Consider the following 27,785-nt stretch of genomic DNA (forward strand, 5'->3'; position numbering starts at 1 on the left):
CAATTTCAATAATAAATTGTGCCTAAAAAAAAAAGTAACTAAAAATATTTAAAAATTATTTACTTAGGCTCAATTTGCACCGACCACTTTTTACTTGAAAAATTTGCAAAATTTCTGTTGCACAAAACACTAATGAAACTGTAGCAATAAAAAAAAGGTATTTTTTTTGTTTTAAAAGTTGGAAAATAAAGGCAAAATTTAAAGTGATTGGTGCAATAAGATCCTTGTATATTTTTACGTAACTTTGCAATATTCAATTTGCTAATAATTTTTTGTTAAAAAAATAAAAATTAATATTTTGTAGTCATATAAAATAAAAAATTTCAATTTAAATATTATTTTGTAATTAAATTTTAATGAAATTTTTATTGAATATCATTTTATAATGTACGTAATTTTATTCTTTCTTAATATTAGATACTATGATTAAATCTTTTGAATCCTGCCTGAAATATTAATTTTGAACCATAAATATTTTAGGTTTGTACTTAATTATTAATTCGTTCAATTTAATGATATTTATTACAATTTTTAATAAAATTTAATTTGAGTTTTTTGAATTGGTTAGAGTGTGTTTCTTTTCAATAATTCTTTATTTCTAATTCAGCACAAATTCATCAAGATAATCAATATTTAATTGTTAAAGTACAAAATTTTCAAAGAATCTCACTCATTGAAGCCAATTCTTTTAATTTTAATTAAAGAATTGAAAAAACTATTTAATATTTTAGCTTCTGTTCGGGATTTACATATTTGTTTTTAAAATAAATTATGTAATACTAAAGCAGAGAGAATATGCAAAATGTTTAGTGTAATTTATCAATTTATGAAATTACGAAAATAAAATGAAAATTGTCGTGAAATTCTTTTAATATCTATGTTAATATAATGATAATTATTAAACAACTAGTTTATTTGTTTGTGACAAAATCTTTTAATAAATGTAGGTATTACTATTGCAGTAGTGTATTTTTAATTTAAATAATTCCCAATTTTTTTTATTTATCATAAATTTGTTTTAGATATTTCCATATTGTAGCATACCTTTTGGGGATTTTCAAATATTTCGTATTGACTTAAAGATCATGTTCGATAACGAAATTAAAAACTTTCGGTAAATCTTTATTACAAAAAAAGCACGTTCGAAGCATGCTTAAAAGTTCTAGAGCAATTTTAAAGACTTTTTTTTTGTAATGTTCCAAAAGTATTTTAAATTTGAAAAAATATCACATATAAAGGTAGTAAAAATCTTGAAAAAGTAAACTAGTTAGTTCTGGTAGATCTGTAATAATTTAAAAAAATTTTTTAACATTTAAATTAGAACTATAGAAGTGCATATATCCAAATTATTGAAAATCTCCTTTTATTATATTCTCTGTGTACTAGTATTTTTCCATGTTGTTTTCTTTACTATGAAATTCACTTTCGGAAACATATGGAATCTTGTATGTGGATGCTAAGTTTCATGAAATCATGTAGAAAGCATTTGATTTAAATTGTTTTTAATTTAAATAAAAAAATTAATTACGCGTACATTAGTATAATATTATAATAAAAATTTTATTGTTATTAATAAATTACTAAAAATATTTAAACGCACATTTTCAAAATATTTTATAATATTATTATTATTTTTAAATTATTTTACAAGAAATAAAATTTCAAAAAAATTTTCTTCTAATGAACGCTAATTTAAAAATTTTTAATTTAAACATTTAAAAAATAATGGTTCCTTCTATTATTTTGTAAGAAAAAAATATTTTGATATGATGAAGAAGAAATTCTAAACAATATAGAAATTTATACATAATATACATACATTTAACATGAAAAGAAAAAAATATGAAATGAAATGTATAAAATTAAAAATAAATAAGTATACAATACAATAACTATTATAAATGATTAGGCACAACACATAAATTAAAATAATTAGAATAAAATTGAAAAATTTCCTAAGCAACTCTATTATAACAAAAACAAAAGCTCCTTTAACAAGAAAAAAAAATTAAAAAAAAAAAAACTTAAGTCTGATTTATTAAATATCAAAAAAAAATGTTTATTTTACTTAAAATAAATTTTAAATATTTAGTAATTACATAATTATTATTTATAAAATATTTTTTTTATAAATTAAAATATTTCTTCTATTTATCTAAACACCTTTTTTTTTTTAAATAAAATAGTTAAAGGTTCATTATTTTTATTAACAAGTTGTTTTTGCCTTAAAAATAAAAATAAAATAAGCATTCACTCATATTTTCCTAGACGTATCTGAATTATCATGACTTCGAATGTTTTGTTGATTTCCGAAAATAGAATTATTTTTGAAATATGTAATTCTCTAATGAAAATTCGAATATTTTTCAATTATGAAAGTCGATTCAGAATCGAATTTTGCCCTTAAATTTAAATTGAAGCTGATAGTGAGCCTATTTATACGTGTATTGATTAAGCATATGCACAGCATTTGATTTGTGCTTCACAAACCTACTCTCTTGCAAATAAATTTATAATATTATTAATTAATCGATTAATTTTTCATTTTGTTTTTAAATTTATTTGGAAAATTAATTTAAAAACTAGACCCTTAAATCGTTTTACATAATTAACATGACTTTTCTTGAATCGACGAATCGATTTAAATGTATTCGACTTCCATAATATTGAGGTCATTTGGGTGATTGTTTTTATTTTCTTTTTAAAAATTTGATTAATATGATTTGTTTTTTTTTTTAAATAAATTATTAAATGCAGATTAAATTTCATTTTGTATTTATTAATTTTCTTATTTTTTTTAATTTGATTAATCAATCGGTAAATTTAAAAGTGAGCTACATTTTATTCTGTTGCAGAAAATAAAATTAAGCAGAATTTAAAGTACAAAAACAAAAAATATATTTATTAGTTTAATAATAATTAATACTTCTTATAGCAAAATGTATTTTAAAATTAAATAAAAAAAAAATATATAGAAAATTAAGATTATTTAAAGAACAAAGAGAAAAAATTTTAGTTTTTTAAACTTACATACATAAAATGTAGCCATTTTTTTTTTAATATTAATTATTTTTAATAGAATTTATCATTATTTCAGAACAACTAATAAAAAATTAATCTGCATTTTTAAATATTTATTTTTCAACAACCCCACTCTTATTACTCTTAAACGCATCACTTCACCACTTGAGCTTAATAGTAGACGTTTTCATAAACGCAATATGTCGCGATAATTTGCTCATAAATATGGTTAATTTTTCGCAATAAACATTTTGCAAATTAATAATCACAAGTTAATTCATATTTACTCTTATAATTCTATAGAATAATTAAAAACATATTGCATATTCCATCCGGTTTGTTTTTGCAATATTGCGTTTCCTAGTTATTGTATTTGCAGTATTGCGTTTATGATGCATTTTGCAGCCAACTCAAGTGATGCATTTAACAAATATATTTGAGTCAATATCAACTAAAATTATTTTTTTTTTGAGAGTTTTTAAGAGTTTGAAAATAATTTAATGAGGAATATTCAAGAAATTAAAATTCACTTTTAAGAAATAAAATATTGTATTATAAAAATTCAATAGAACTAAAAAACAAATGTATTATAAAAAAAAAATATGTATTCAATATTTTTCTCTTTAACAAAATTTATATTGCATACATACAAAGAGTTTCTCTCTTTGAAAAAAAGAACCTATGAATTAAAAAAAATTAATTCCAGAAAAAAAAAATGCACTTTATGAAAATTTTTTTAAATTTTTAAATTTCAATTTTTTTAAATTATAATTTGCAAATAATATTTAATTATTTAATAAATAAAATATTTTAAAAAAATTTTTTTTAAAACTTAATTCCTTCTGAAAAAAAAATTATACATAATATAAGGCGGTGATCGTGTTTCTCGCTATTGTATTCGTCAAGCGAAAAGAAAGTGAGTGACTATTGCATATTTGTGTAATCAGTAATTTCGAGTGAGAAGAAATTATTCCGTATTGGATATTTCATTTTTTCTAAAATGTATACAAAATTTAGTCACAATTTAATACATTTTATTTTTAAAGGTGACATTGACAAATTTAATCGATAAATTGACAAGATCAAATTCAAATTTGAATAAAAGAATAATCTTATTGTAAAAATGACATATCGATTAGAAAAAATGAGTTTCTGATTTGGAAGTGAATAAAAAGTGAGGATTCAAAACCAAATTACACGATTAGCCCATAAAATTTATTTGTTAATGAATATTTTATGTAAAATCAATAGTTAAAATTTTAATTTTAATGTTATGTTATTAAAAATAACAAAAAACAAAAAAGCAAAGAACTATGTAACTCGAAATTTCTTTTTTTTTTTAGTGATGTAATAATATAATTAATTATTCTTATTTTTTATGATTAATATTAGGAAAAAAGAAAAATGTTAAAACGTTTTTTTTCTTCTTAAATTTCTTAATTTTTTTTTGTCATTTTTACTTTTAATTTTTTTTATAGCTTAATATTTTTTTTTGTTTACTATTTCAGTTAAAGCCAATTATAAAAACTATTATAATATATATATATAAAAAAAAAATTATACCATATTAAATAAATAAAAAATAAATCATAAAAATTATTAAAAAAAATTGTTTATTTATTTATTTATTAATTTTTTTAATTTGATTAGGCACCTACACTAAAATCGTTTTTTGTTGCATTGCTATTTTCCAAAAATATATTTAGTTGTTTTTTGAACTAGGTAGAGTGATGCTGTTGTGAATCGTTTTGGGATATTTATAAATAAATTTAAATTTTCTAATTATATTTTTGATTGGCACAAATATGGCAAAGAAAATGAAGAACATAACTTAATTTTAAATTAAAAAAATGGTGTACTTAATGACAAATCGAAGATAGTTGGGTTTTGTGTAACGGTACACAGATGATCTTTGTCAAATCAAGAGCTGCTGTCATCACTGTAACAAAAAAGTGAATAATAAACATTTGTATCATTGATTTTTTTTGTAATGACTCCGAATTTTCTTTTATATAAAATTATAATGCACAATTTTTGACAGTTCATTTGTTAATTATGACGCCAAAAATGGTTCACTGAAAAGCGATTAATAAAAATAATGATAACAGGTCTCTATATTTTTTATTTTTAATCATTTTCCAACACAATACACAATTTTCATTTTTTGTACATCACTATTCAGTGATGTTATATCCCCTTAATATTTTACTCTGGAATATAATTTTGTGTGTGCAGAAGAATGCGTGAGAATTGCTATTTCCACTAAAATAAGAAATTCTTTTTAGAAACGTCGTGTGACACAGATATGTTACACTACACAAAATTATACCACTGCTTCCAACTCTGCTCTCCCAATGAACATTTTTGTTGTATTTTAACTTTTATTTTTTAGTTGACAATTGACATAAGATGTCATTCATATTCATGACAATATGTGTATTGTGTACACAAAACAAATTTATTTAGTGTTAAATTTTATAGAAATTCAATCAAAATTTTTCGATTTAAAATAAATTTAAATGTCTAGTCCACATGATGAGCTATGTCCGCCACCCGATGATGATGAGTTGACCCTTCCAAGGGCTAGTATTAATAAAATAATTAAAGAATTGGTTCCATCTGTGCGTGTGGCAAATGAAAGTCGTGAGTTAATTCTTAACTGTTGTACGGAGTTTATCCACTTAATATCATCTGAAGCTAATGAGGTAAAATATAATTATTTCTTAAATCTTTTAACACCTGGTACTTTAAATAATTGTGCAATTTCTTTTTAAGGTATGCAATCAGAGAAACAAAAAGACAATAAATGCAGAACATGTTTTAGAAGCTTTGGATAGATTAGGCTTTCGTGACTATAAAACAGAAGCGGAAGCGGTTTTAAATGACTGTAAAGAAGTAGCTGCAAAACGTCGAAGACAGAGTACTAGGTTGGAACACCTAGGAATACCTGAAGAAGAATTGCTAAGACAACAGCAAGAATTATTTGCTAAAGCTCGAGAAGAACAACAAGCAGCTGATATGGCACAATGGTCATCAATACAAGCTGCAACAGTCCAACAAAGTGCCGAAATGATACAAAAGCAACTCGCTTTACAAAATGAGGATAGTGATGAAGATGAATATTAAAAAGAATACTATAGGTTATATTTGTTTTAATAAAATACATATAGGTACTCAAAAATATTTTAAACAGCTAAAGCATCATTTTGTGATTCATGACTCAGTTGAGTTTGCAAATTAGACAGTTTATTTTTTAAAACTTGTACTCCCATAATAACAATGTTCTCTGGCTTTAATGATCCACATGATTCCACATTGAAAAAGAATTTGTTAGGTTTGGCTTCCCAATTATACGGAGCTTCAACTGCAATAAAATAAAAAAATTATCCAAATAATTTTTATACTCATAATTTCTACTTTACATTGATCATCATCCAATTCAGTATGCTCGCTTTTTGGCCATTCATCCGGTTTAGGATACAAAGTGTGACGCATACTGTTGTCAGGATCATATTCAAAACAGACACCAGCTGTAGGGTTCCATTTTGCGTGTTCTTTACCAAATCCTTTTTTTGCATAAGCCCGCAATTTTAATTCTTGTCCTTTACGTAATTTAATTATTAAAATTTCATCTGTACTTTCACCATATTCGTTATCTTCGTCATTATTATGTCTTGAAGTAACTGGAACTACTTTAGGATTGGAAGACTTTAAATCAGCAGTTGTAACATGTCTAGTCTGCTCGTCGGTACATTTCACATCAAGAGTAAACTCAACACTACATTCTGGACAAAAATCTAAACATATGCAATCGCGTGTATATTGTAGTCTTTCTACAAAGTCATCAGAAATTAGTGGAATTAATCCAATACGGTGAGCCAAAAACTCATCTGATAAAACAGTAGAATTTGATTCCAATTGAACCCAATCAATAGCTAATGTTGGGGTTTCAGCAATAAAAACCCGACGTAAACTGTTAGCAACGCTGCATATAATAATTTGTTTAAGTTAATGCTTTTTAAATTTTTTTTTAGTTTACCTTAAATCAGTATCTTCTACAATGAACTTGACATTATCGTCTGTTAATTCAGTAATTTGAACTGAGGGTTGATTAGCAAAAGGCATATTTACTTCCTATAATTAATTGTGAAAATAATTTTTTAATTAAATCTAAAATCTGAATGTTATTTGTTTGGTATTGCAAACAAAACCGCAAAAATGCTATCACAGCTGTCAGTTATGTGTCAACATTCACAATTTCACATACATTGAATTCAAAATTTTTGATGTATCAGCACAAATTAAGCCGCAACAAGAATTGAAATCGGATTAATTGTCAACTATATTATCATGAATATAACTAAGACTAGTTTTTTTTACTTATCTAACAAAAAAGAAAGAAAAGAAAATTATTATATAAAAAAATTTACTTGGAAAAACAATTTTGAGGTCTAACCAGAATGATATGAAATAATCTTATTTCTCTATCTTCTCTATTAAATCTTATTTTGAAGTATGATCAGATATGAAAATATGAAAGTATAATAGTACATTTATTTTGTTTTTCATTTAATATTTGAAAATATTTTGTCTTTTTTGGGAACAAATTTGGATTTGTTGGTTTAGAATACTGAATATACATAGATGATTAGGGATACATATAATCAGATAATTGTAGTGTTAACCGCTCTATATAATGTCATAATCTATATGTTAAGTGATTACTTTCCCGAAAAATTTCTATTAGTATTTCTAAAAGCAATATGTCAAAATAAAAAAAGGATTATAGATTCTAGTTTAAGAAAAAATATCTGTACATGAAAAAAATATATCTGTACAGGATGTGTCAAAAATTTACACAATTATTTTGATGTTAGTGTAATTTGCATAGACATTACTAATACCGCTAAAAACGCTACCTAGGTCACAAAAGGGTTAAACTGGGTTATTTTTTCAAGTTTCAACCCTACTATGAATCGAGATTGTTCTATGAGTTTACTTCCGTTTCCCGTTCGAAAGAGTTTTCCTTTTCACCATGGTTGGTTGAAGTGCGTGGTTGTATTTTAATAATTTAATTTTCAATTTTTAATTTTTGAAATTTTTAAATTGAATTCGGTCCGGATAATTTTACTTTAAAGGTAAGAAATTTATAAATATAATATTGTAATTGTACTAAATATTGAAAATAGTGTTTTTCTGTAAAGTTAGTGGACTATTTTATCCAGAATTAATTATTCTCGTGTACATATATACATACTTATGTATGTTCCAATCCAAACGAGCTTTGTAGGCAAAATAAAAATGGCAGACACTCATTTTCAATTTTAAATATGTATTTTTTTTAATTTATGATGATATAAAATCATAAAAAATACTGATTACGGATGAAAAAAGAACGGCCAACTGAAAATATACATATTCATACTTACATTATAAAAAATTTTTAGTAAGTTTTTTTAATTGTAAATTAAAATATTTCAGATAACAAGAAATTATGGAATTATAAAGATGTAGTGGAAGTAGTGCACTTGAATTTTGATTTGGTGAGTAAAAATTTTGAAATATTGGAAAAAATTTGAATTAGGAAATAAAATTACCACATGAAAAATTAAAGAATTTAAAAATCAATAATGACTGTAAAACTAAATATAAAAATGGCAGGTGTGTACATAAGCATGTATTTACGTATGTGTATGGATATTGCTTGAAGTCGGAAGTATTTTATTTCCCACGTATTTTATATTTTTATATACATACCTGGCTAGTACATCATACAGATGTTATACATATATAATTAGTGTTGCCAGAAAAAAAAATTTGAGCGATTCGATTTTTAGTTTATTAGTTATTAGCGGAATTGACCCATAAATTCAGTGAGGGCTCCGGCAGACTTGAACGCATTTGCGCGCAACAATTCTACAATCAAATTGCACACTAAAAATTACATGTCTGTCAGAGCCCCAAAGTTACTCAGTAAATTTTGTACAAACAGGATACAAATACTTATTACGTTCTTTGAAACCTTTGTATGGTAAAAACCCTTCGACTTCCCATAGAACATGTTTATTTAGATAGGTTAGGTACACTAGCTGTATTAAGATAGGTTATGTACATATATGAACTATCCAATGAATGATGAAAAATTTCAATCTGCAAGTTAATTGATGATTACAATTCAATTAAACCAAAAGGATTCTGAACATAAACGCTAATTTATTTTAAATATTTTACTCGATGTCAAATAATGTTTTATCTTAATTTAAATAATCATTTATTTTAATGTTTTGTTTCGTGCAGGTTAACATGTAAGATGTGCTCTAATCAGAAAAAAAATTCCTATAACAAAATTGTTACTAAAGTGCAAATACTAAAGTAATTCCGGAATCATCATTGATCATATTGAATAAAGTAAGTAGCTACCTAGTTGATTTTTTTTTTTCTATCTTCAATATAAAAATTTTAAACTGATGATATTACTACGGTATAGTTCATTTGAAATAAAAAATGAAAACATTTCAATTAGTTCTGATAAAATTATAAAGGAGAAACTATGTATAATTCAATTTTCACACTTCTAAATGTTTTGATTGATTTTCGAACTTTTCTCATCTATATTTTTATTTGTTTTTGCAGATAAAATCATGAATTTTGATTTCCCATATTTAAAATATTTTGACCTGGGGGGTGAGCTCCCTACCAGGCGGGTCTGCGGGTGGTGGATTGCAGAATGACTACATTACAAAGTGGATAATGTAGTTAGTGCACAGAATTGCACCCCGAACCAGCTCAAAATTACCTTATACCTTAACAGGTTAAGGTATTTGTGCCATTGTGTTCTGACACAATGAAAAATGTATTTTTATCACAGAAGAATACTAGAACTTCTGATGAGTTTTTTTTAAATATTTAAAAGAAGATGAATAAATAAAAGGAACAAAGTTGTAACGATATACTTGGAAATACATGGATTCTATTAAAAAATTCATGGTAAAAAAAAAGAAGAATGGTCTATGGTGACCAAAAACGTTGAACAAAAGAAAACCTATTTGGAGATATGAAAATTCATTCGATGGGAATAGAATGCGAAGTAACCAAAAAGGTATTTTAATAATGATGGATTTCATAATGGAAGCTTGTCATATATTAGCAGTGGCGGACCTTTATATGTAAGGATCATGGCCTTTGAAAATTAAAGTCATATGACAACAGAAGTGATACCAACAGAGAAACCTCAAGGAGCATTAGTCAACTTGGGGTTTATTAACCCAATTAAAAAAAACCAAGAAAGTTGGAAAATGGGTAATATGAATGCTGCAGCAATGTGTATTAATTCAAAAAGATTTTTAAAAATGACAGCGGCAAAGAATTAGGAATGCCTTATTTTTTGAAAAGAAATTTGTAAAAGTCCTCCAACAAAAAGTAATGTTGCTGCATGTACAATGAAAATGTTTTAAATAGGAAAAATCGCCTATTTAAATGTTAAATCGAATATTTTGGGAAATAAGTTAGAGTTAGAATTCGAATTCTAATTTATAAAGAATAACTGAAAATCATGGATTTAACCAAAATGCCATATTCGAAATCATTTAGCCTCTTCCAATATAAGGACATAAAAAACTAAGTAAGTTTATACTTTTTGTTTTTTTTTTTTTCTTAATAAACATTCCCATGATGATAAAAATGCCTTTTCAGGCTCCCTCATCTGATAGAACCCAATCTTTAATTCTTGATGAGCACTTCGCGTCTGATATATTTATTTTCCCTTTATTAAAATAACCTAAGATATTCAAGCACTAATGTTTATTTATTTTTTTTTTAGTTTCAGGTGGAACAAAATCATGTTATTTTTTGAATGTAATTTTATTTTCTTTTAATTGGAACTTATATGAAAACATGGAGGACTTATTTTGTAACGAAGTTCATTTTTATGTCCCTTGATAGTTTTGTGATCATGAATCATTTGTACAACAGATTTATAAGGAAATTGTTACTATAATCCAAAAGCAATTTTGTCACGAATTGTAATATTAAAGGAAGAGGTCTATAAGAAGACTAGTTTAAATGGCAATCGAAAGGCTTACAACAAACTAGTCTAACCTCAAAAAGGTTTAGTGAAAAAAAAAACGGCCAACGATTTGCATCCCTCAAGGGGAAATCGCACTCCATATATATGCAGTTTAGGAAATTTTCTCAAATAAAATATATTATGTGAGACGACACACCATATACATATAATATTTGGGGAATTATATTCTCAATTTAGTTGACAATTATATTGACAATTTAGTTGGGAGATTTATGGATTCCCCATTTACTTTGTAACATGGGAGAATTTTGATTCCCCATTCACATGTAATTGAGTAGTCCTCAATTACATGTAATATGGGGGAATATACGCCCCCATATTTACGATGGGCGATACCGCATAAATAAAAATATTAACAAAAAATCCTTGTCCATTAAAGTTGAAAAATTATTTAATGGCCAAACCAAAAAAAATAATAAAAAATCAATGTAAAATGTAAATTAGTTTTTCATTACAATTTCAATTTTCAGCAATATAAAAATTTTCAAATTCTTATTTTGGTGTTATCGGACAAAGAATGGATTAGGTTTGGGAAAAGATTAGAGTAATAGGTTGATTAAAAAACTTTAATTGGATGGATCAATAAAGAAGTAAAATACAAATTGTATCTAATATAAAAATCGAATTTTATTTTAATTCCCCACACGAATATATCACAATTTTTTGAGTTGGGGTTCCACTTTTACTTCCGCATTTTTCTATTTTCCTGACAACTTCACTTCCGCTAATTACATGACCAAAAACAACATGTTTACCATCAAGCCAGTCTGTTCTGTAATAATTGCAAAAAAAAATAATTTAATTTTAGAACAACAGGGGGTTGGGAATTATGAGTGAACGTGTTTTGTTAACATTGGTTCAAGTTAACACATTACATGGCCAGAAAAAATAAAAGTACAATGTAATGAGAAAAATTAATGTGACGTCATCAGCTACACATACTTAAGATACTTACTTAGTAGTACATATAAAAAATTGTGACCCGTTTGTATTTGGTCCAGAATTAGCCATCGATAAGGTACCAAAACCGGTATGCTTTAAGGAAAAATTTTCATCTTGAAACTTTTTACCATAAATTGATTTTCCACCAGTGCCGTTATTATTTGTAAAATCTCCACCCTGGCACATCTGTAAATTATATAAAACATTGCATATTAACGTATGTAAATAAATTACATATGTACTTATTTTAAAAAATACTTACAAATTCAGGTATGACACGATGCAATGTTGACCCTTTGTAGCCAAATCCTAATTCATGTGTACAAAGAGCTCTAAAATTTTCGGCAGTTTTAGGCACTATGTCCGCTCTTAAAATCATAACAATTCGGCCAGCATCATGACCACCAATTCTAATATCGAAAAATACTTGTGGATTTCGTTTTTCTGATTTTGATATTGTAACAACACTTTTTGTGCCTTCTGAATTCTAAACAAAAAAACAAATTTTATAATATTTAATTTAACAATTAATTGATTATAAAATTTTACGCTATTTCCATTTTGTGCTTCCTCATCCTCTTGTTCATCATCATTGTCTAATGTAGCGCCAGCATGTTTTTGAAGCCAATCATCATCAGCCCAAACTGCTTTAAAACTACCTTCTTTAACGCGAACTGGTTTTGCAAGATTTACTCTAATTGTTCGACCACAAAGCTCAGAGTCGTTCTAAAAACCCAAAAAAAAAAACAAAATTATTCATAGTTCAACGTGGATTGAAAACTTATGTTTTTTCTGACCATATTATCAATAGCAGCCGCTGCATCTTCAGCAGATTCATATTCTACAAAAGCAAAACCACGATGTTTCTGTGATTCGTAGTCTACAGGAACTGAAATTTTTTATAAATAATTGTCAAAAATGTATGTACAAACTATAAGTTTTAAAAAATTTGACTTTACCTTGTATATCTGCAATATCGCCAAAAGGAATGAAAGCATCATTAATAAGCTTTTCTGTGACTTCATCGGCCAGACCACCAACATAAATAGTTCTCTTATCATTCGACATTTCTTCAGCAATTCAGTTTGCAACGATGTTTAAAAAAGCAGGAAAGTATTGATTTCGAAAATTTTTTGAACGATTATATTCAAGTATTTAAAATAATTATTTTAATTTTGATTTTTACCAACTTCAGTAAATTATTTTTTAAAATAAACAAACAAACAACGAATTGAAAAGTGACGTTTTAAAATTTACTCCAGTGTCACACTATTACTTTAATGAGGCTAAAAAAAATTCTATATTTAAGTTAGTCATGTTGACATTTAATTTGCATATAATTTCCCATCTTTCATTTCAAATTCTATATTTGTTCTTTGAATTCGAAAGTAATGAGTAATTTGATTTTGATTTTAGCCCATTTGCATCATCGCTAGCAGAGAGGTTATGAAATATTGACAAAGAACTTCGTTAATACTTTTAGATGCTGTTTCAATGTGCGGCAAATTTTCATGAGACCATGCACTATTCAGCTTGGTCCTTCAGTTCGTTGAAAAACATGTTGATGAAGAACAAAATTAATATGTTGAAAAAATTAACTTGTTTGCCAGGATGATTAATGAATGGGCAGCATGAAATTCAGTGCACGACAAATTCTAATAATTCTTTATATAAGACACAAAACTTGTGTTTTTTTAAAAATTCATACAAAAATTATTAAAAAAATTATAACCAAAATAAAATCAGTCTTAAATCTTATAATAACAGAGCAATTTCTATTATGTATGTGCTGTCAGACAAAGTCTGATGTTAAATAATGTTTACATATGCGACTTTCATTAAACTCAGATTAAATCGCTGATTTTGTCGTATATACTCGTATAAGCAACAAAATAATTTTAATTAATAAATATTAAATATCGATTTTATTTTATATCGATACAAAAACATAATTCAATTACCATCGTTAGTGGAATGTCGGTCTGTAAAACAAAACGTCTTCTTGCGATTTTAAGTGCAGTAAATTTTAGAAAAATTAATAAAAAAAATTTGAAATTGAATTAAAAAATAATTAATCAAAGGAAATGTAGAATAATATATTCTTCTTATATCTTGGAAACCATAAAATTGATTTCATTAGTAATACATGTGTAAAATCCTTATTAAAAGTATTGCGAATTTCCCAATATCTATTTCAAAACTGCTTCAGTATTGATTTTTTTGCAGAGTATCAGAAGGATATTTTTCACATTAAGTACATATTAAAAATTTATTAGCACAACATAATGGCCTTACCAACTGCAGCTTTTTTAAAACAACCATCACCTCTGGCACAATTATTAGAAGAAATTAATTTTCAAAGAACAAAAGAAATGCGGCAGCTTATGAAAGACGGTAAGATTTTAAAATTTATGTACTTATGCATGTAGGTATGTAAGTGTTTTAATATTTTCAAAATACGATTAGCTATTCCGACCATGGGAAAATGTGCCCCATTTGAAACATGTTTGACTGTGTTTCTTATAAAAGTTTGATTCTTTTGCTTGAGTCCATTGAATTTTGAATGATATTTGTTAGGTAGTTAGACCCACCTACCTATTACGCATAATAGGTAGGTATATACCTACCTAATCTATGCACCTACCTATTTCCCTGTGCGAATATCTATCTATTGTACACATTGACGCAATTGAATTTTTTAAGTACCTACGTTCCTACCTAATTATTTTGTTAAATACAAAAAAAAATATTTAATATTTCTTTATTTTTAGATAGTGGATTTGTGGTATTGCAAGGAACAACTTATTGGACAGATTTATTTGTGAGACATTTTTTGTTTCAAACGGAGCCGGTTCATAATATGGATTCCGATGATTTATTGTTTTTCGTTAGGAAAAAACATGTAAAAGGTACTTCCAGACATATGCCGAAATTTGAGGTAATTAATAAAATCTTCGTAGAAATATTAATTTTAAAGCTTGTGAATTTTTAGACTGAAGTAGATGTATATCGTAAAGATTCTCGTAAACTGCCAATTGGAGATCCAGATGTTGATTGGGAAGAAACTGTTTATTTAAATATGGTAATACATCAGTTTAATTATACATTGACATTAGCTATATGCACAAGAACATCACCAAAAGAATTACAAGTATTAAGACGACATTCGCAACGAGTTTATGCTAGTCCAAGTAGAAGGAAAATGGATACAAAAGGAGAAAATGAGGAAATGACATATCCACACATATGTTTTATGGTTGACAATTTCGATGAAGTATTTAGTGATATATTAGTAAGGGATGGTGAAATGGTATGTGTAGAATTAGTGGCCAGTGATAAAGATGGAGCAGTACAAGGAGTTATATTTCTTGGTTCAATAAGATATGATGCACTTAAAAAAGTTTATGATGCAAGGGTAAGTGTAAAAATTTGTCACACTTTACAATTAATTTACGGTTTTTTTACCAATTTTAATTTTAGCAATCTAGTCTTAGTTCCAAAGTGGCGCAACGAATGACTTTTGGATTATTTAGTAGCGGAGCTGGAGTTCAAACTAGATGTGAATTTGTTCGAATGAAAGGACCACAGGGTAAAGGTCACGCGGAAATGGCTGTTACAAAACCGAAAGGTTCTGGTGTTGAAACTCCGACTAGCGAACCAGGGTAATGGAAAAATATTTATTTATTTAATTATTCCTCAAAAACTGTAAATTTTAAAATTTTAGTTTTTGTGCTACAGAAATGTGGGATGAATGGGAAGAAGATCCTGATGAATATTTTACAAGACACCAACGTCGTCTTAGTGATCCATCCGCAAACCTAAATAATTTTAGTCGTTATGGATGGAAGTATGCTAAAAATATGGAACAAAATACTGGCTCTAAAGCACGTTCTGAAAATGAAGGATTGGACTCAATAGCTAATGAAGTTTCTGAGATTGAAGCAGGAGACTTAAGAGATGGTATGATTCACACAATATTTTCTATCACTTTTTATTTACACATAATTTTTGTAATACTAGTTTTAAACTTAATAATGCGGTAATAGAGATTTTCAAAAATTTATTTAATTTCTAGTTTTCGTGATGTAGATCAATTATACTTTATTTGTTTTTTCGTTTTTAAGTTTCCATTAAAGGGAAAAAATTTTACCATATTTAAATAAATTTGAAACTCATATATCGCATTATTTATTTTTTTTATCTACTTATATATAAAATAAAAAAAAAAACTAAACACGTATTTTAAATTTAAACACATTGAATTTTTAACTTCTATTTCATACTTTTCTGCATGTTTCCTGCCTGTTAACACTTTTGCAAATTCCTATCACAATCGATTTTAATTTTTATAGCTTGCATTAATTTTTTAATTTCACTTTTTTGCCTTGTTTTATCTAAAGAAAAATTATAAAATTTATAGTTATTTCTAAACTAAAAAGAAAAAAAAAGTACAGACATTGAAAATTGCGGGGAAGCAGGACAAAAAAGTATTTAAAAACAAAGATTTCATTCAAAATATTGTAAGAAACAAAAAAACAAAAACAAAACGAAAACAATTGCATAATTTGTTGTTTATAATGTAAATTTGTATATTATTTTTTGTTTTAATTTATTTTAATTATTTTTACTTATAATACAAAGACATATCCAACTTTATTTTATTAAAAATTCATATCCAACTTTAATTTTTTTCCCCCTTTCCAAAGCTGTGTGATTCAAAATAGTTTTCCAAAATATTTAATTTTGTAATTAGCTATAATTATTAAAAATTTATTTCAATATAATTTAATTATTATTAATTTAATTTTAAGATATTGCTTTTGTATTATAATAAATTTATAGGTTATTCTGATGTAATATCAGATATTTTTTTTTAATATTGATATCCATTCAGACTGCTCGAAGAATTTATCTTCAATGATCACTAAAACTTTATAATATCTTATAATAACAAATATGTAAAAATAAAAATTAGCTTATTTTCCAAATATCTAACTCTAAATACATAATTTAGGTTTAGAATAATTGAAGAATTAAATTTTTTGTATTATAAATTAAAAAATAGTATTTAGTATAGTCGAAATTTGTTTATTTTCATTGATTTAATTTGATTATATAATCTTTTGAATGAGAAACAAATTAGATAAGGCTATGATAGATTTTAGAAATTCTTCTTAGATATTTAAAATATGATTATGAATAATTTTTTTTCATGAATTTACGAAACTTTTAATAAATGTATTTATTGTGTATAATAAAAATGTAGTGTTAAAGAAAACTATTTTCAAATATTCTAACTAAAACCAATTTCAATTTAAAGTATTTATATTTAAGGCTCTAAGTATGACTGTTTTTGTTGTTCTTTCAAATATTTATGCATAAATGCATACAAAATTATGAGATATTTATGATTATGAATAAATTATAAGCATACAAATTTAATTAAATTGAAGAAAAAGTCTTATTCAAACTTAGTGTAGTAAACTTTAAAATACAGAAGGAAAATTTGACTTTTTTCATCCCTGGTTGATTCCTTTTTACAATAATTATCTAAATTACATTTTCTTTAATCAATTATTTCGATTATGGAATCTTACTTTACTATTTAAGGAAACGTTTAAACCAATGTTGAACCTTTAAATCAACATCATTCTTTATAGACATACTTATATTAAATCTGGATAACACTATAAAACATGCACTATGAACATCTACTCTTAATAAAATATTACAACGAAAACCAAATATACGTTTGTAATCGTCACTATTAGAAACAGTCCTATATTTTTATTTTTATATGTATTTCAAAAAATGAAACGAAATCTAATAAAAAAAAAAATGTGAAATTAATAAAAAAAAGTTTTGCTCACATAAAATTTTTATATTTGTTGATCTAATTCTTTTAGATCGAGGTCCTGCTTCCTCAGCATCACAACAGACGAATAAACTAACAGAAAATGTTAACGAAAATGAAAAACAAATAAATGAGACGAAATGTAATATTCTTTTGAATCAAACATGTTCTAGTGACATCAAAATCACTTCAAATAATACCATAAATAAATCTGTAGCAACAGCTACAAGTACTAATATTAAAGATAATATTAATGTTGAGAACGTTACAGAATCAAATAGCAATTCGGCATCGTCTGCTACAGCTGTTACAGCTTCTAATATCAAAAATTTTATTATAACCAGTAAAAATGATACTAACGATAATAATGACCAAAATATCGAAAATATTGAACTTCAACAAATTTCTGCATCTAAAACAATAATACCAGCAAAGGAAATGGAAGATGCAATTATTAAATCACCACCATCATCTGGATATTGTTGTACTAATTGTTTTAGTCCTAGCAAATGTAAACGTTGGTCAGATACAGATTCAGCTCAAATGTCGGAAATTTACTGTCGTTCAACGCTATCAGCTGATGATGGAATTGGTGTTGCTAATGAAACTCCTGCTTGTTTAGAAAAATTTCCAGTAAAAAGATCTCGACAAATTATTAATACTGCCAGTAATAAAAATAAAGAAATATCAACAGTAAAACTCGCAAGCACTGATTTATCTAGAAAAAGAGCAACACTAAGAACATCATCATTACCTCGAAGTAAATCATTAGCTGCTACAGGATTATCAACAACCATAATATCAACTCCAAAAAAAGATAATATTACAAGAAAAGTAATTTTCACAAGTAGTTTGAAAAAAGACTCGAAATTAGAGAAAAGTAATGGTCATAAATTGGCGTCATTAACTTCAAATAAAAAGAAGAATATTCCTGTTTCTGCAAACAGTATAGGTAATAATGGAAAAAAAATTAACTCAAGCAAACTAAACAATAAAACCGTTAATAACTCAAGTAAATTAATTTCTAATAAAAATTGTAAAAATCCAATTATTAAAGAACCAGCTCAAACGAAAAAAAGTTCAAATAAATTTGAAGAATACGAAATAGGTGATGACGTTACATCATTAAATGAAGAACAAATTATTGCAACAAATATCGAAGAAAATGAGAAAGTAAAAATTTGCGTTTTAAATGAAAACGATTCAGAGCGTATTCGTGTTCATGGTAAAGAAGAATTGCCAGTTGTTCAAACGGCATCCACTACATCTAAAATAAAGAATTCATCGAAAGAGGAAGATAATAAAAATTCATTAAAATCAAGAACCACAATAAAAGTAACAGATAATTATATTTTAGAATCAACAATTAATAGTAATATTGAAAAATGTGTGCCTATTGAAACCAAATGCCATCCATTAGAACCCGAAATAATAATTGGGAAAACCTCAAACACAATATCTAGTGAAACAAATTTTGATGTATCAGTTAATAAAGCTCAAATTAATGAAAATTATTGTCAGAATCAGAATGAAGAATCATCATCACAAGTTGAATTGAAAATTGAAAATGATGAAGATGAAAGTGATAAAAGTATAACAGAAACTACAAAACTATTAGGTGATTATAATGGCAATAAAAATATAAATAACTGCAATAATAGTCAAAATAATAGCAATACAAATAATAATAATAATAATAATGATAATAACAATGATAATAATAAAATAAAAGACAGTAATGATAATACAACATTAACAAAAACTTTATCATCAAATAATAATGATTTGGAAACTTTAGAATTATGTAATAAAGAAAATGATTTAAGCAATACTAGCAATAATAATTTGCATAGAACTAGATCTTTACCAGGTATTAAATGCACATTTATGCGTAACAGATCATTATCAAATTCAGAAAGACATCAAAATTTACAAGAAAAATTATTAAAAATTGTGCCGAAACATGTAACACCCGATGGAACGAGTATATACTATTGGTGTGATTTGACTCAAACGAAAAAAATTTCAAAAGGTTCCAACACTTTTTTTTATAATTAATTTTCTTATATATAATTAAAATATTTGTTATTTCTATAATTTATTTAAAGAAAAAAAAATTAAAACAGATCTAATTGTTGTATTCATATTTTTTCTTAAAAGATCAAACAAAAAGCAAACAAAAATATAGAATGCTTAATTGATTAAAATTTTGTTTTTATTTTTATTTACAGAATTAGATGACGGGGCATATAATCCGTTATGGGCTAGTAAAGGATTTACACAACAATTTCATTTCTGGAAAGAAAGTCGTCGTCAGCAGTCCACACCGTTAAATGCGTTTCTTACTTATGTAACATTACCTTGGTGGAGTATAGCAAAAGGTATGAGAAGTTTTTAATTTATTTTATTGAATTTTTTTTTTATAGAATTACAAAATTTTTTTCCTAATATTCGAAAGAATACCGAAATATTTGAACAATTTTATTGTAAAATTTTTCTTATATCTTCGAATGATTCTTTCATTTTTTCTTGATACGAATTAATTGAACTTTCAAACCTCTCCATAATTGTATTATAGTCTTGTTGTAATTCATCTGAAGCGTTACTAACGCTTGCAATACAATTCATGCCAGCTTGAACAAGATCGTATGCTTCAGATACTAATTAAAGATTTAAATAATTTAATAAAGGATAAAAAATATTTGAGTGGTTGCAAAAAATTTTTTCCTTACATTCCTCCATTTGTTTATCCTGTGCATTTTCAACTTTCTCATTTTGTTCTAATATAATTTTTTTAAAACATTTTTCTGCGTTATTCTTATAAAAATTTTTGAGATTTTTCAATTTACAAGTATAATTTTCACACATTTTTGAAAAATCAAAAGCGCTTGAATCTGAAGATCCTGAATTCATTGAAATTCCTGAACCATTATCATTATTTTTGGAAATATCATTAATATTTTTGTTCATTTTAGTTTCCATATTAAATTCACGCTTTAAATTCACTTTAAGAGGAAGCCTTTAACTGGAAGAAATCTTAAAAAAAAATATACTTATATACAAAGTATTTTAAATTAAATTTTTTTAAACAGATTTTGTAGACGTTGCTATAACAACTATCCCTCCAGTATTCTTGTGTAAATGAAAAAGACAAACTAATCTTATAAAAAATAGAATTTTAAATGTCATGGCTTGTTTTTTCCTACTTTTAAATTTTCTTTACATAATTTTGTCTACACCTTAACCTCATTTTACAAGCATCAAACGTTCTCGAAACGTTGGTTGTAAAAAAAAAAGATTTAAATCAAAAGAAATTTCAAAAAGTAATAATAATTTATGGTTTGTATAAACAGCAGTGTATATAGAAGGAGAAGGGTATTTTTTATAAATCAATTTCTAATTTTGAGCACGTTCAAACTGCAAAATCTTCAAAAATGGCATGATCGAAAATTAGAGTTATGCTTGAAGTTCTCATATCACTAATCGTAAACTCATAGTAAATAAAAATCAATAATTTATTTAAAAAAAAAATTAATTTGTTGGAAAAGGTTATAAATCGAAAAAATTCTGTGAAACGAACAAAAATTTAAAAAAATTAATGTGAGATGTAAAAGAAAATGTAAAAGTAAATCGAGACTAAGGTGTATTTAATAATCAAAGATACAAACCACATAAAATAACGTGAAATTATTGTAAAATAATTTTATTTTCGTAGGAATTCTAGAATCTAGATAATAAATTTGTAGGAATTTTACAATCTAGAATCTAAATATTAATTTATCAGTTTATTCTAATTATAAACTTAGACTATATCTCCAATAAAATTTTTTTCCACAATATTTATTTCCATTGTATGCCATTCATTAGTGCGCGTTAGCATGGCTTCTTGAAAAAGAAATCCACGGTGACTAATCTAGTGGAAGCCACGACAGTGTTCTCAAATAATATGGAAAATGGGTATCAGACGGACGTAATTTACACAGACTTTAGCAAAGCCTTTGACATACTACCACATGAAATTATTATTTTAAAATTGAAATTCTTAGGATTCCCTGACAATTTCTTAGCCTAGATAAAGTCATATCTCTCTGGCAGGACTTACAGAATCCTCTTTCGTTCAGCAATTTCCTCGCCTCTTTCGTTTAATTCTGGTGTACCCCAGGGTAGTCACTTAGGTCCACTGTTGTTCATAATTTCAATTAATGATGTTGTTTCCATGCTAACGCACAGTGTGGTATTAATATATGCTGATGACATGAAAATTTAAAAAAAATAAGCTCTACAAAAGTTGCGTTGTATCTTCAGAATGATCTTAACCGCTTCTACGGCTGGTGATTAAGTAATAACCTAAAAATCAATGTAAGTAAATGTGCACAAATCTGCTACTCTAGGCAAAAACGGCCATTTTTTACAAACTATACTTTGAATGGCCAAGCTCTTAGTCGAGTTGATTCAATAATGGACCTGGATGTTTGCTTCGATAGCAAGTTATCATTCATAAACCACTACAATCATAGTCGTAACGTCGCGGATTTGTTATTCATTTTTCAGCTTATGAAAACTGACTTAATCTCTCTCAACATTTTAAATAAAATTGTGATTAATTCCAACCTTAGGTCTTGTTCCCCTGATCTTATAACAAACACAGACTTTTCAGCGAAGAAAGACACGATGAAAAAGCTTCTATTTACTTATAGTTAAGTATAACTCTTTTCTTTATTTTAACAAATTCTTGTTTTAGCTTTTCATTGTTTATATTCATATTTAATGGGGTATTATTACTAATAAGTTTTATTTTATATAATTTTTAAATTTAATTTTTAAGTCAAAAATTTGTTTTGTCTAAAAAATAAGTATCTGTATATGCATTCTTTAATTTTAAGTTATGTAAAATGTTTGAGGAAAACATAAATAAATAAATAAATAAATAAATAAATAAATGAATTAATTGACTTTATTTTGAATATCGAATCTTTAATTGACAATATTATTTATCGTAGAATTTACAATAAATATTGAACTTTTTATAATTAAATATCAACTATAACACTATCACTTGTGATTACTTATTGGGCTTACCCCTGAGCAAGCTCAATAATTTTTCTATTATATATTATGTATTTTAAATTAGAATTAATTAAATATTATTCCTTTTTTTTTGTTTATTTTTAGATTTATTGGATCATCGAGAAACACCCATACTAACGTTTTAGTATTTAATATTGTTTTATTTTATTATAAAAACATTTTCATTTTAAAAAAAAAAAATTTAAAATTAAAGATTGATTTAAACGATTTTCATCGCAATTTTGTTAGTTCAGTTGATTTGAACCAGAATGAAACGATCGAGATATTTATGAATTAAAGTTTTATTATTTTTAATTTTTTTTTAATTCTGTGATATTATATATTTTTGCTTAAAATATTTATGTGTATAATTTGTGTAATAACTAATTTTGTATTAATAGAATCTTGAATATATTTGATCTTATATTTGTATTTTGTTCAAAAAAAAAGTTGATATTTTTTTTTTATATAAAATTTTTTTTTATTTTTAATTGTACAAATAAATTTTGTAGTTTATTTTATATTGATAATTTTATTTCTTGTATTTATTATTTATATTACTTAGTTAACAACTGCATAAAAATAAATTTATTAAAGATTTTTAGTTTTTTAAATAATTATATTAAAATTAATCGATGTAATTTTTAATAAGTCATTAATATTATAAATTACGCTTTTCATATATATAATTAAATTATACATATTATAAAAGGAAAAACAAAATAGAAATTAATAAAATTGTATTTTTTCTATATCGTTTAAAGTTATGATCATGATTTTGATATTAAAGCAAATATATAATTTGCATTTCTAATTTTAATATTAACGAAATTCAAATTATTCACAGCATTTAACACAAGTAGAATATCGCATAAACTAAACACAAATAATCTAAAGTTTTGTGACTAGATACTTACTTACATATATTTTTAAATTACATTTTTAGAATCCGAAAGGTTTTAATTAATTTTATAAACTTTAAGCGATAGAACAGAAATACGATTTTAATGATTTTATTAATTAAATATATAAAAAATTTATTATATATATATATTTATTAAGGAAATTTTTCGAGTATTTTTATTATAAAAGAAAAAGAAAAAAAAACACTTTATCTAAGTCATATTCCTAGTAAACTACGTATATAAAGGTGTTTAAAAAAACAAAAAACCACCAACCAAAAAAAAAACAAAATATGAAAACAGCAAAAAAATTAAAAAATTTTAAAAAATATTTTTAAATTGCCAGGGAAATCAAAAAAAATTTATAAAAAAAAAATGAATTTTTGTAAAATTTTACCAAACTACGAATAATTTTTTTATTTTTTTCTTTTTTTTTTTTTGCTGATAATGAACTTATGATGGTACATAAAAATTTATTATAATTGGATATACAATATTGTAATAACTGTGTGTATATGAAAAAGAGTATATATGTATAATAAAATATATATGGTTGATTATAATAAAAATAATATCCTTAAACTAAATTTTGTGTTTTGTCTTTTAAATTATTAAATTATCCTTTCCTTCAAAGATTCGCCATTATTAAATTTGGTTTAAAAATTTTTAAATTCATTTGAGCATTTATAATCATTGTTCTCCGAGAAGCCAAGAACATTTGCTTCACTTAATCCATGTATGTTTCTTTCCCAATAATGTATAATTCTGGTTTATTTCGTGTTTCTTGTACAAAATATGTAAGAATCACGAACTAAACTTTTGAAAATTCATTTTCAAACAATTAGGAGAAAATAGTGTATAATTTAAAACAGTTTCATTTATAGAGAAGGTACGGGATAACTCGTGTCATAGGAAAATTTAAGGGAAAACTCGTGTCATAGGACTATTTACACAGATTCAACAATATTTTATTTAAAACTCATATTATTTTTTTGTTTTTATTATTACATATTCTTTAAACAAAATCGTTTTCCTCCAAAATTTCCATATTGAATTGCTACTATATTCTTTAAAGAAAATCATTTTCCACAACTATATCAACCACTTTTCCCACATGCGTATATTTTCAGTTAATTGAAAGTTGAAAAACTTTTTAAATTTTGTATAGTCAGTATCCTTAACTAAATCATTCATTAACTCAGATCATGTGACTAAGTAAAAGTACATCTATCTATTGGTCATCTGAACCCCCCAAGGACTACAAGCTGTTGGTAAGGTAACCTTTTGCTATAATTGCTTCGTTAAGCCAATTTTCTTTTTTTTTTTGTTAAATTAGGGGCCGACATCAAGCTACATTCATATATAATTATTATATATTACATTTTTTTCTTGTTAAATCTTCTTTTAGAATTAGGCCGCAAATGTGCTTTTGAATTTTCCTCAGATTGATTTTTTGTGTTTACTTCCCGTTTTTCGATTTTTATTTTTCTTGTCGATTGAACTTTATTTCGTTTACCTTTTTTGTATAATTTAAGATTCATTCGTTTTAAATAATTAATTACTTTTGCATTCGACATATTTAAAATTTTTGCAATTTCTTGGGTTGTTACATTCGAATTTGTTTCAACTAATGATCTCAATTTTTCTTTATCAGATTCAATAAGTTCCGGTAATTTTGGGGCTTTTATTGAACCAAAATCACCAGAAGAAAACTTTGAAAACCAATTTAAAGCCTTCTTTTCTGTTAAAGCATCTTCTCCATAAACATCACATATTTTCTGAAGGGCTTGATCAGCAGTTTTTCCTTTGTTAAAATAATAAAGTAAAATATTTGGAAAATGTTCATCCGGAATTTCCATATTTTACATTTTTTTTTTAAATAACATCAATTTAATTTATTTAATAAATATGTGTTTTTGTATATAAAGAAAAAAAAAAATTAAAATAAACAAAAAATTTTGATTGACAATTTTGAAAAAATTTTACAATGTTGACGCTTTTTAAAACACTTGACATTTTGTCTAAATATTGTAGTAGAGGTATGTAGTAAACTTCTACTTAATATTTAAAAACTTTAATAATAATACGAAGTAAAAATCGAAATTAAATAGAATTTTTGACTGATACTTTAACATTATATCTATGTAAGTGTAATTATATGTAAGCTATTACATTTATGAATTTTAAAATTAATATTTTTTACAAAACATTTTTCTCTATTGTAAACAGCATACTAAAAAATTAAGGAATGTGTACAATTATGTGAGTTTTCATATAGGTACATAATTCATATAATTCATCTCTTTGGGATAGTGTAAAATTAATTGTAGCGAATAGAGATTATGAAAGTAATACTGCAAAACAATGACTGCGAAACACACTACATATTGCAAAAACATATGCAATATTCTATTTTAATTATTCTATAAAATTAAAACAGTTTATATTATTTAACTACTCATAGTAATTGCGCTATATTGCAAGAATTTAGCAATATTTTTGAACAAATTAGATTAGTAACATTTGTTTATGTACATAAATATACCGCAGTTTTAACATATATAACTCAATACGAAAAGGTCCTAATGTTAATGAATAAATAATATAAAATATTTTAGTAAATTTACTATATTTGAACATAACAAGAACTTGTAAAAAAATTATATACAATATAAATAATTTTGTGTCATCTATATGTCAATATTATAACTATTTTTTTAAAAGATTTATAAACACACAAACAATATTGATATTGTATGTGACACATAGTGACTCACAAATAGAAATACATATATTATTGTTGTTATATAAAAAATATACTTATTGCACATACAATTTACAAATTTACAATATTACATTATTATATAATATTATTATATCCTGGCTAGGTACATAACATACCATTAAATTTTATTAAATTCAACAAATAATTTTCTACTATACTTACTATAATGTGCTTACAACTCTTACAAACATATTAATATATATATAAGTATAGTATACAAGAAAACTTCACCAGTTAGTAATCTCAAATATGAAAATGTGTGTATATGTGTTTTTTTTTATGTTTTTGTTTTTGTTGTGTTTTTTTTTAAGAAAAATCTTTTAGATTTAGCTTAATTTTAATAAAACTGAGTCAGTCTTTTCGTGGTCTTCAAATGTGACGGTTTGTGTTTATAGTAAAACGGAATTTTTAGATGGTAAAAAGAGTATAAAAGAATAATATTATAAGATAATTTACCTACATACATACATATATAGGAAAATAAAATATAATTATATTTATATACATAATATATTATTTATTTACATGCATAATATAACAATAGTACTTTTTTGCAGTATATAATGTGAATTTTTTGTTTTATATAAGTAGCATTAGTTTTATTTTTTTTGTAATTATTCTTGATCAGGTTTAATTTTTTTTTTGGTTAAATTTAATATGAAAATCTTTTATTCTTATATGTGTATGTATGTTTGTATATTTATAGAATGTAATCGGAAAAATATTAATCATTCTAAATTTGGATAAGAAACACATGTGAATTAATTAATATAACAAAAAAGTTTGTACTATTATACGAAGTGTTTTTTTTTTTGGTTTAATATTTTTATACCTACGAGTAGTTAAAAAAAATTTATATATCGTAAAAATTTTTGATTTTATTTTAAAAAAGAATTTATGTTTCTATAAGTATTATGGATTTGTATGCACATACTTGCATACACATGTATAACAATTCGAATACAGTAAAGGGTTGCAAAGAAAAAGGATTTATATATAACAGAAATGCATAAAATAAATTTTTAATGATAAGCAGTGTTACATTCGTATGTTATATTTAATATATATATTTACTGTCTATATGTAATATTAATTTATGTACTTTAGGTATTTGCATTTTATCTTATG

General features: G+C 24.9%; 5 protein-coding genes and 2 long non-coding RNA genes across 8 annotated transcripts; 4 read left to right on the forward strand and 3 right to left on the reverse strand.

Annotated features, from left to right (window-relative positions):
- Window positions 1-5,459: 5,459 nt before the first annotated feature.
- Window positions 5,460-6,219, forward strand: LOC129619267 (protein Dr1). The gene is made up of 2 exons (XM_055534438.1): window positions 5,460-5,726; window positions 5,797-6,219. Exons 1-2 carry the CDS (start codon window positions 5,541-5,543, stop codon window positions 6,145-6,147), a joined length of 537 nt encoding a protein of 178 aa, XP_055390413.1. The 5' UTR covers window positions 5,460-5,540; the 3' UTR covers window positions 6,148-6,219.
- Window positions 6,157-7,219, reverse strand: LOC129619266 (DNA-directed RNA polymerase II subunit RPB3). Its single transcript, XM_055534437.1, has 3 exons — window positions 7,061-7,219; window positions 6,444-7,006; window positions 6,157-6,385 (listed from the first exon to the last, which is right to left on the reverse strand). The coding sequence occupies exons 1-3, from the start codon at window positions 7,144-7,146 to the stop codon at window positions 6,207-6,209; spliced, it is 828 nt and encodes a 275-aa protein (XP_055390412.1). The 5' UTR covers window positions 7,147-7,219; the 3' UTR covers window positions 6,157-6,206.
- An 812-nt stretch (window positions 7,220-8,031) lies between these two features.
- Window positions 8,032-9,384, forward strand: LOC129619306 (uncharacterized). Its single transcript, XR_008697853.1, has 3 exons — window positions 8,032-8,159; window positions 8,503-8,564; window positions 9,319-9,384. It is a non-coding gene; the product is annotated as an uncharacterized LOC129619306 (long non-coding RNA).
- A 322-nt stretch (window positions 9,385-9,706) lies between these two features.
- LOC129619347 (uncharacterized) lies at window positions 9,707-11,547 on the forward strand. Its single transcript, XR_008697858.1, has 2 exons — window positions 9,707-10,642; window positions 10,841-11,547. It is a non-coding gene; the product is annotated as an uncharacterized LOC129619347 (long non-coding RNA).
- A 162-nt stretch (window positions 11,548-11,709) lies between these two features.
- Window positions 11,710-13,243, reverse strand: LOC129619345 (peptidyl-prolyl cis-trans isomerase E). The gene is made up of 6 exons (XM_055534593.1): window positions 13,009-13,243; window positions 12,847-12,938; window positions 12,599-12,775; window positions 12,312-12,536; window positions 12,063-12,235; window positions 11,710-11,879 (listed from the first exon to the last, which is right to left on the reverse strand). The coding sequence occupies exons 1-6, from the start codon at window positions 13,115-13,117 to the stop codon at window positions 11,735-11,737; spliced, it is 921 nt and encodes a 306-aa protein (XP_055390568.1). The 5' UTR covers window positions 13,118-13,243; the 3' UTR covers window positions 11,710-11,734.
- An 800-nt stretch (window positions 13,244-14,043) lies between these two features.
- Window positions 14,044-23,334, forward strand: LOC129619344 (uncharacterized protein KIAA0930 homolog). 2 transcript variants are annotated; one of them, XM_055534591.1, is made up of 9 exons: window positions 14,044-14,217; window positions 14,276-14,443; window positions 14,821-14,987; window positions 15,042-15,464; window positions 15,530-15,711; window positions 15,774-16,009; window positions 17,956-19,935; window positions 20,135-20,284; window positions 23,076-23,334. In XM_055534591.1, exons 2-9 carry the CDS (start codon window positions 14,335-14,337, stop codon window positions 23,114-23,116), a joined length of 3,288 nt encoding a protein of 1,095 aa, XP_055390566.1. In that variant the 5' UTR covers window positions 14,044-14,217; window positions 14,276-14,334; the 3' UTR covers window positions 23,117-23,334. The 2 variants fall into 2 exon arrangements, with proteins under 2 accessions (XP_055390566.1, XP_055390567.1); XM_055534592.1 differs by lacking the exon at window positions 17,956-19,935 and having other exon boundaries at window positions 23,076-23,322.
- Window positions 20,294-21,353, reverse strand: LOC129619346 (uncharacterized). Its single transcript, XM_055534595.1, has 2 exons — window positions 20,636-21,353; window positions 20,294-20,563 (listed from the first exon to the last, which is right to left on the reverse strand). The coding sequence occupies exons 1-2, from the start codon at window positions 20,883-20,885 to the stop codon at window positions 20,385-20,387; spliced, it is 429 nt and encodes a 142-aa protein (XP_055390570.1). The 5' UTR covers window positions 20,886-21,353; the 3' UTR covers window positions 20,294-20,384.
- Window positions 23,335-27,785: the final 4,451 nt, after the last annotated feature.

The sequence above is a fragment of the Condylostylus longicornis genome, unplaced genomic scaffold (genome assembly GCF_029603195.1).
Source record: "Condylostylus longicornis isolate FDR11 unplaced genomic scaffold, ASM2960319v2 ptg000011l, whole genome shotgun sequence".
Classification (NCBI taxonomy): domain Eukaryota; kingdom Metazoa; phylum Arthropoda; class Insecta; order Diptera; family Dolichopodidae; genus Condylostylus; species Condylostylus longicornis.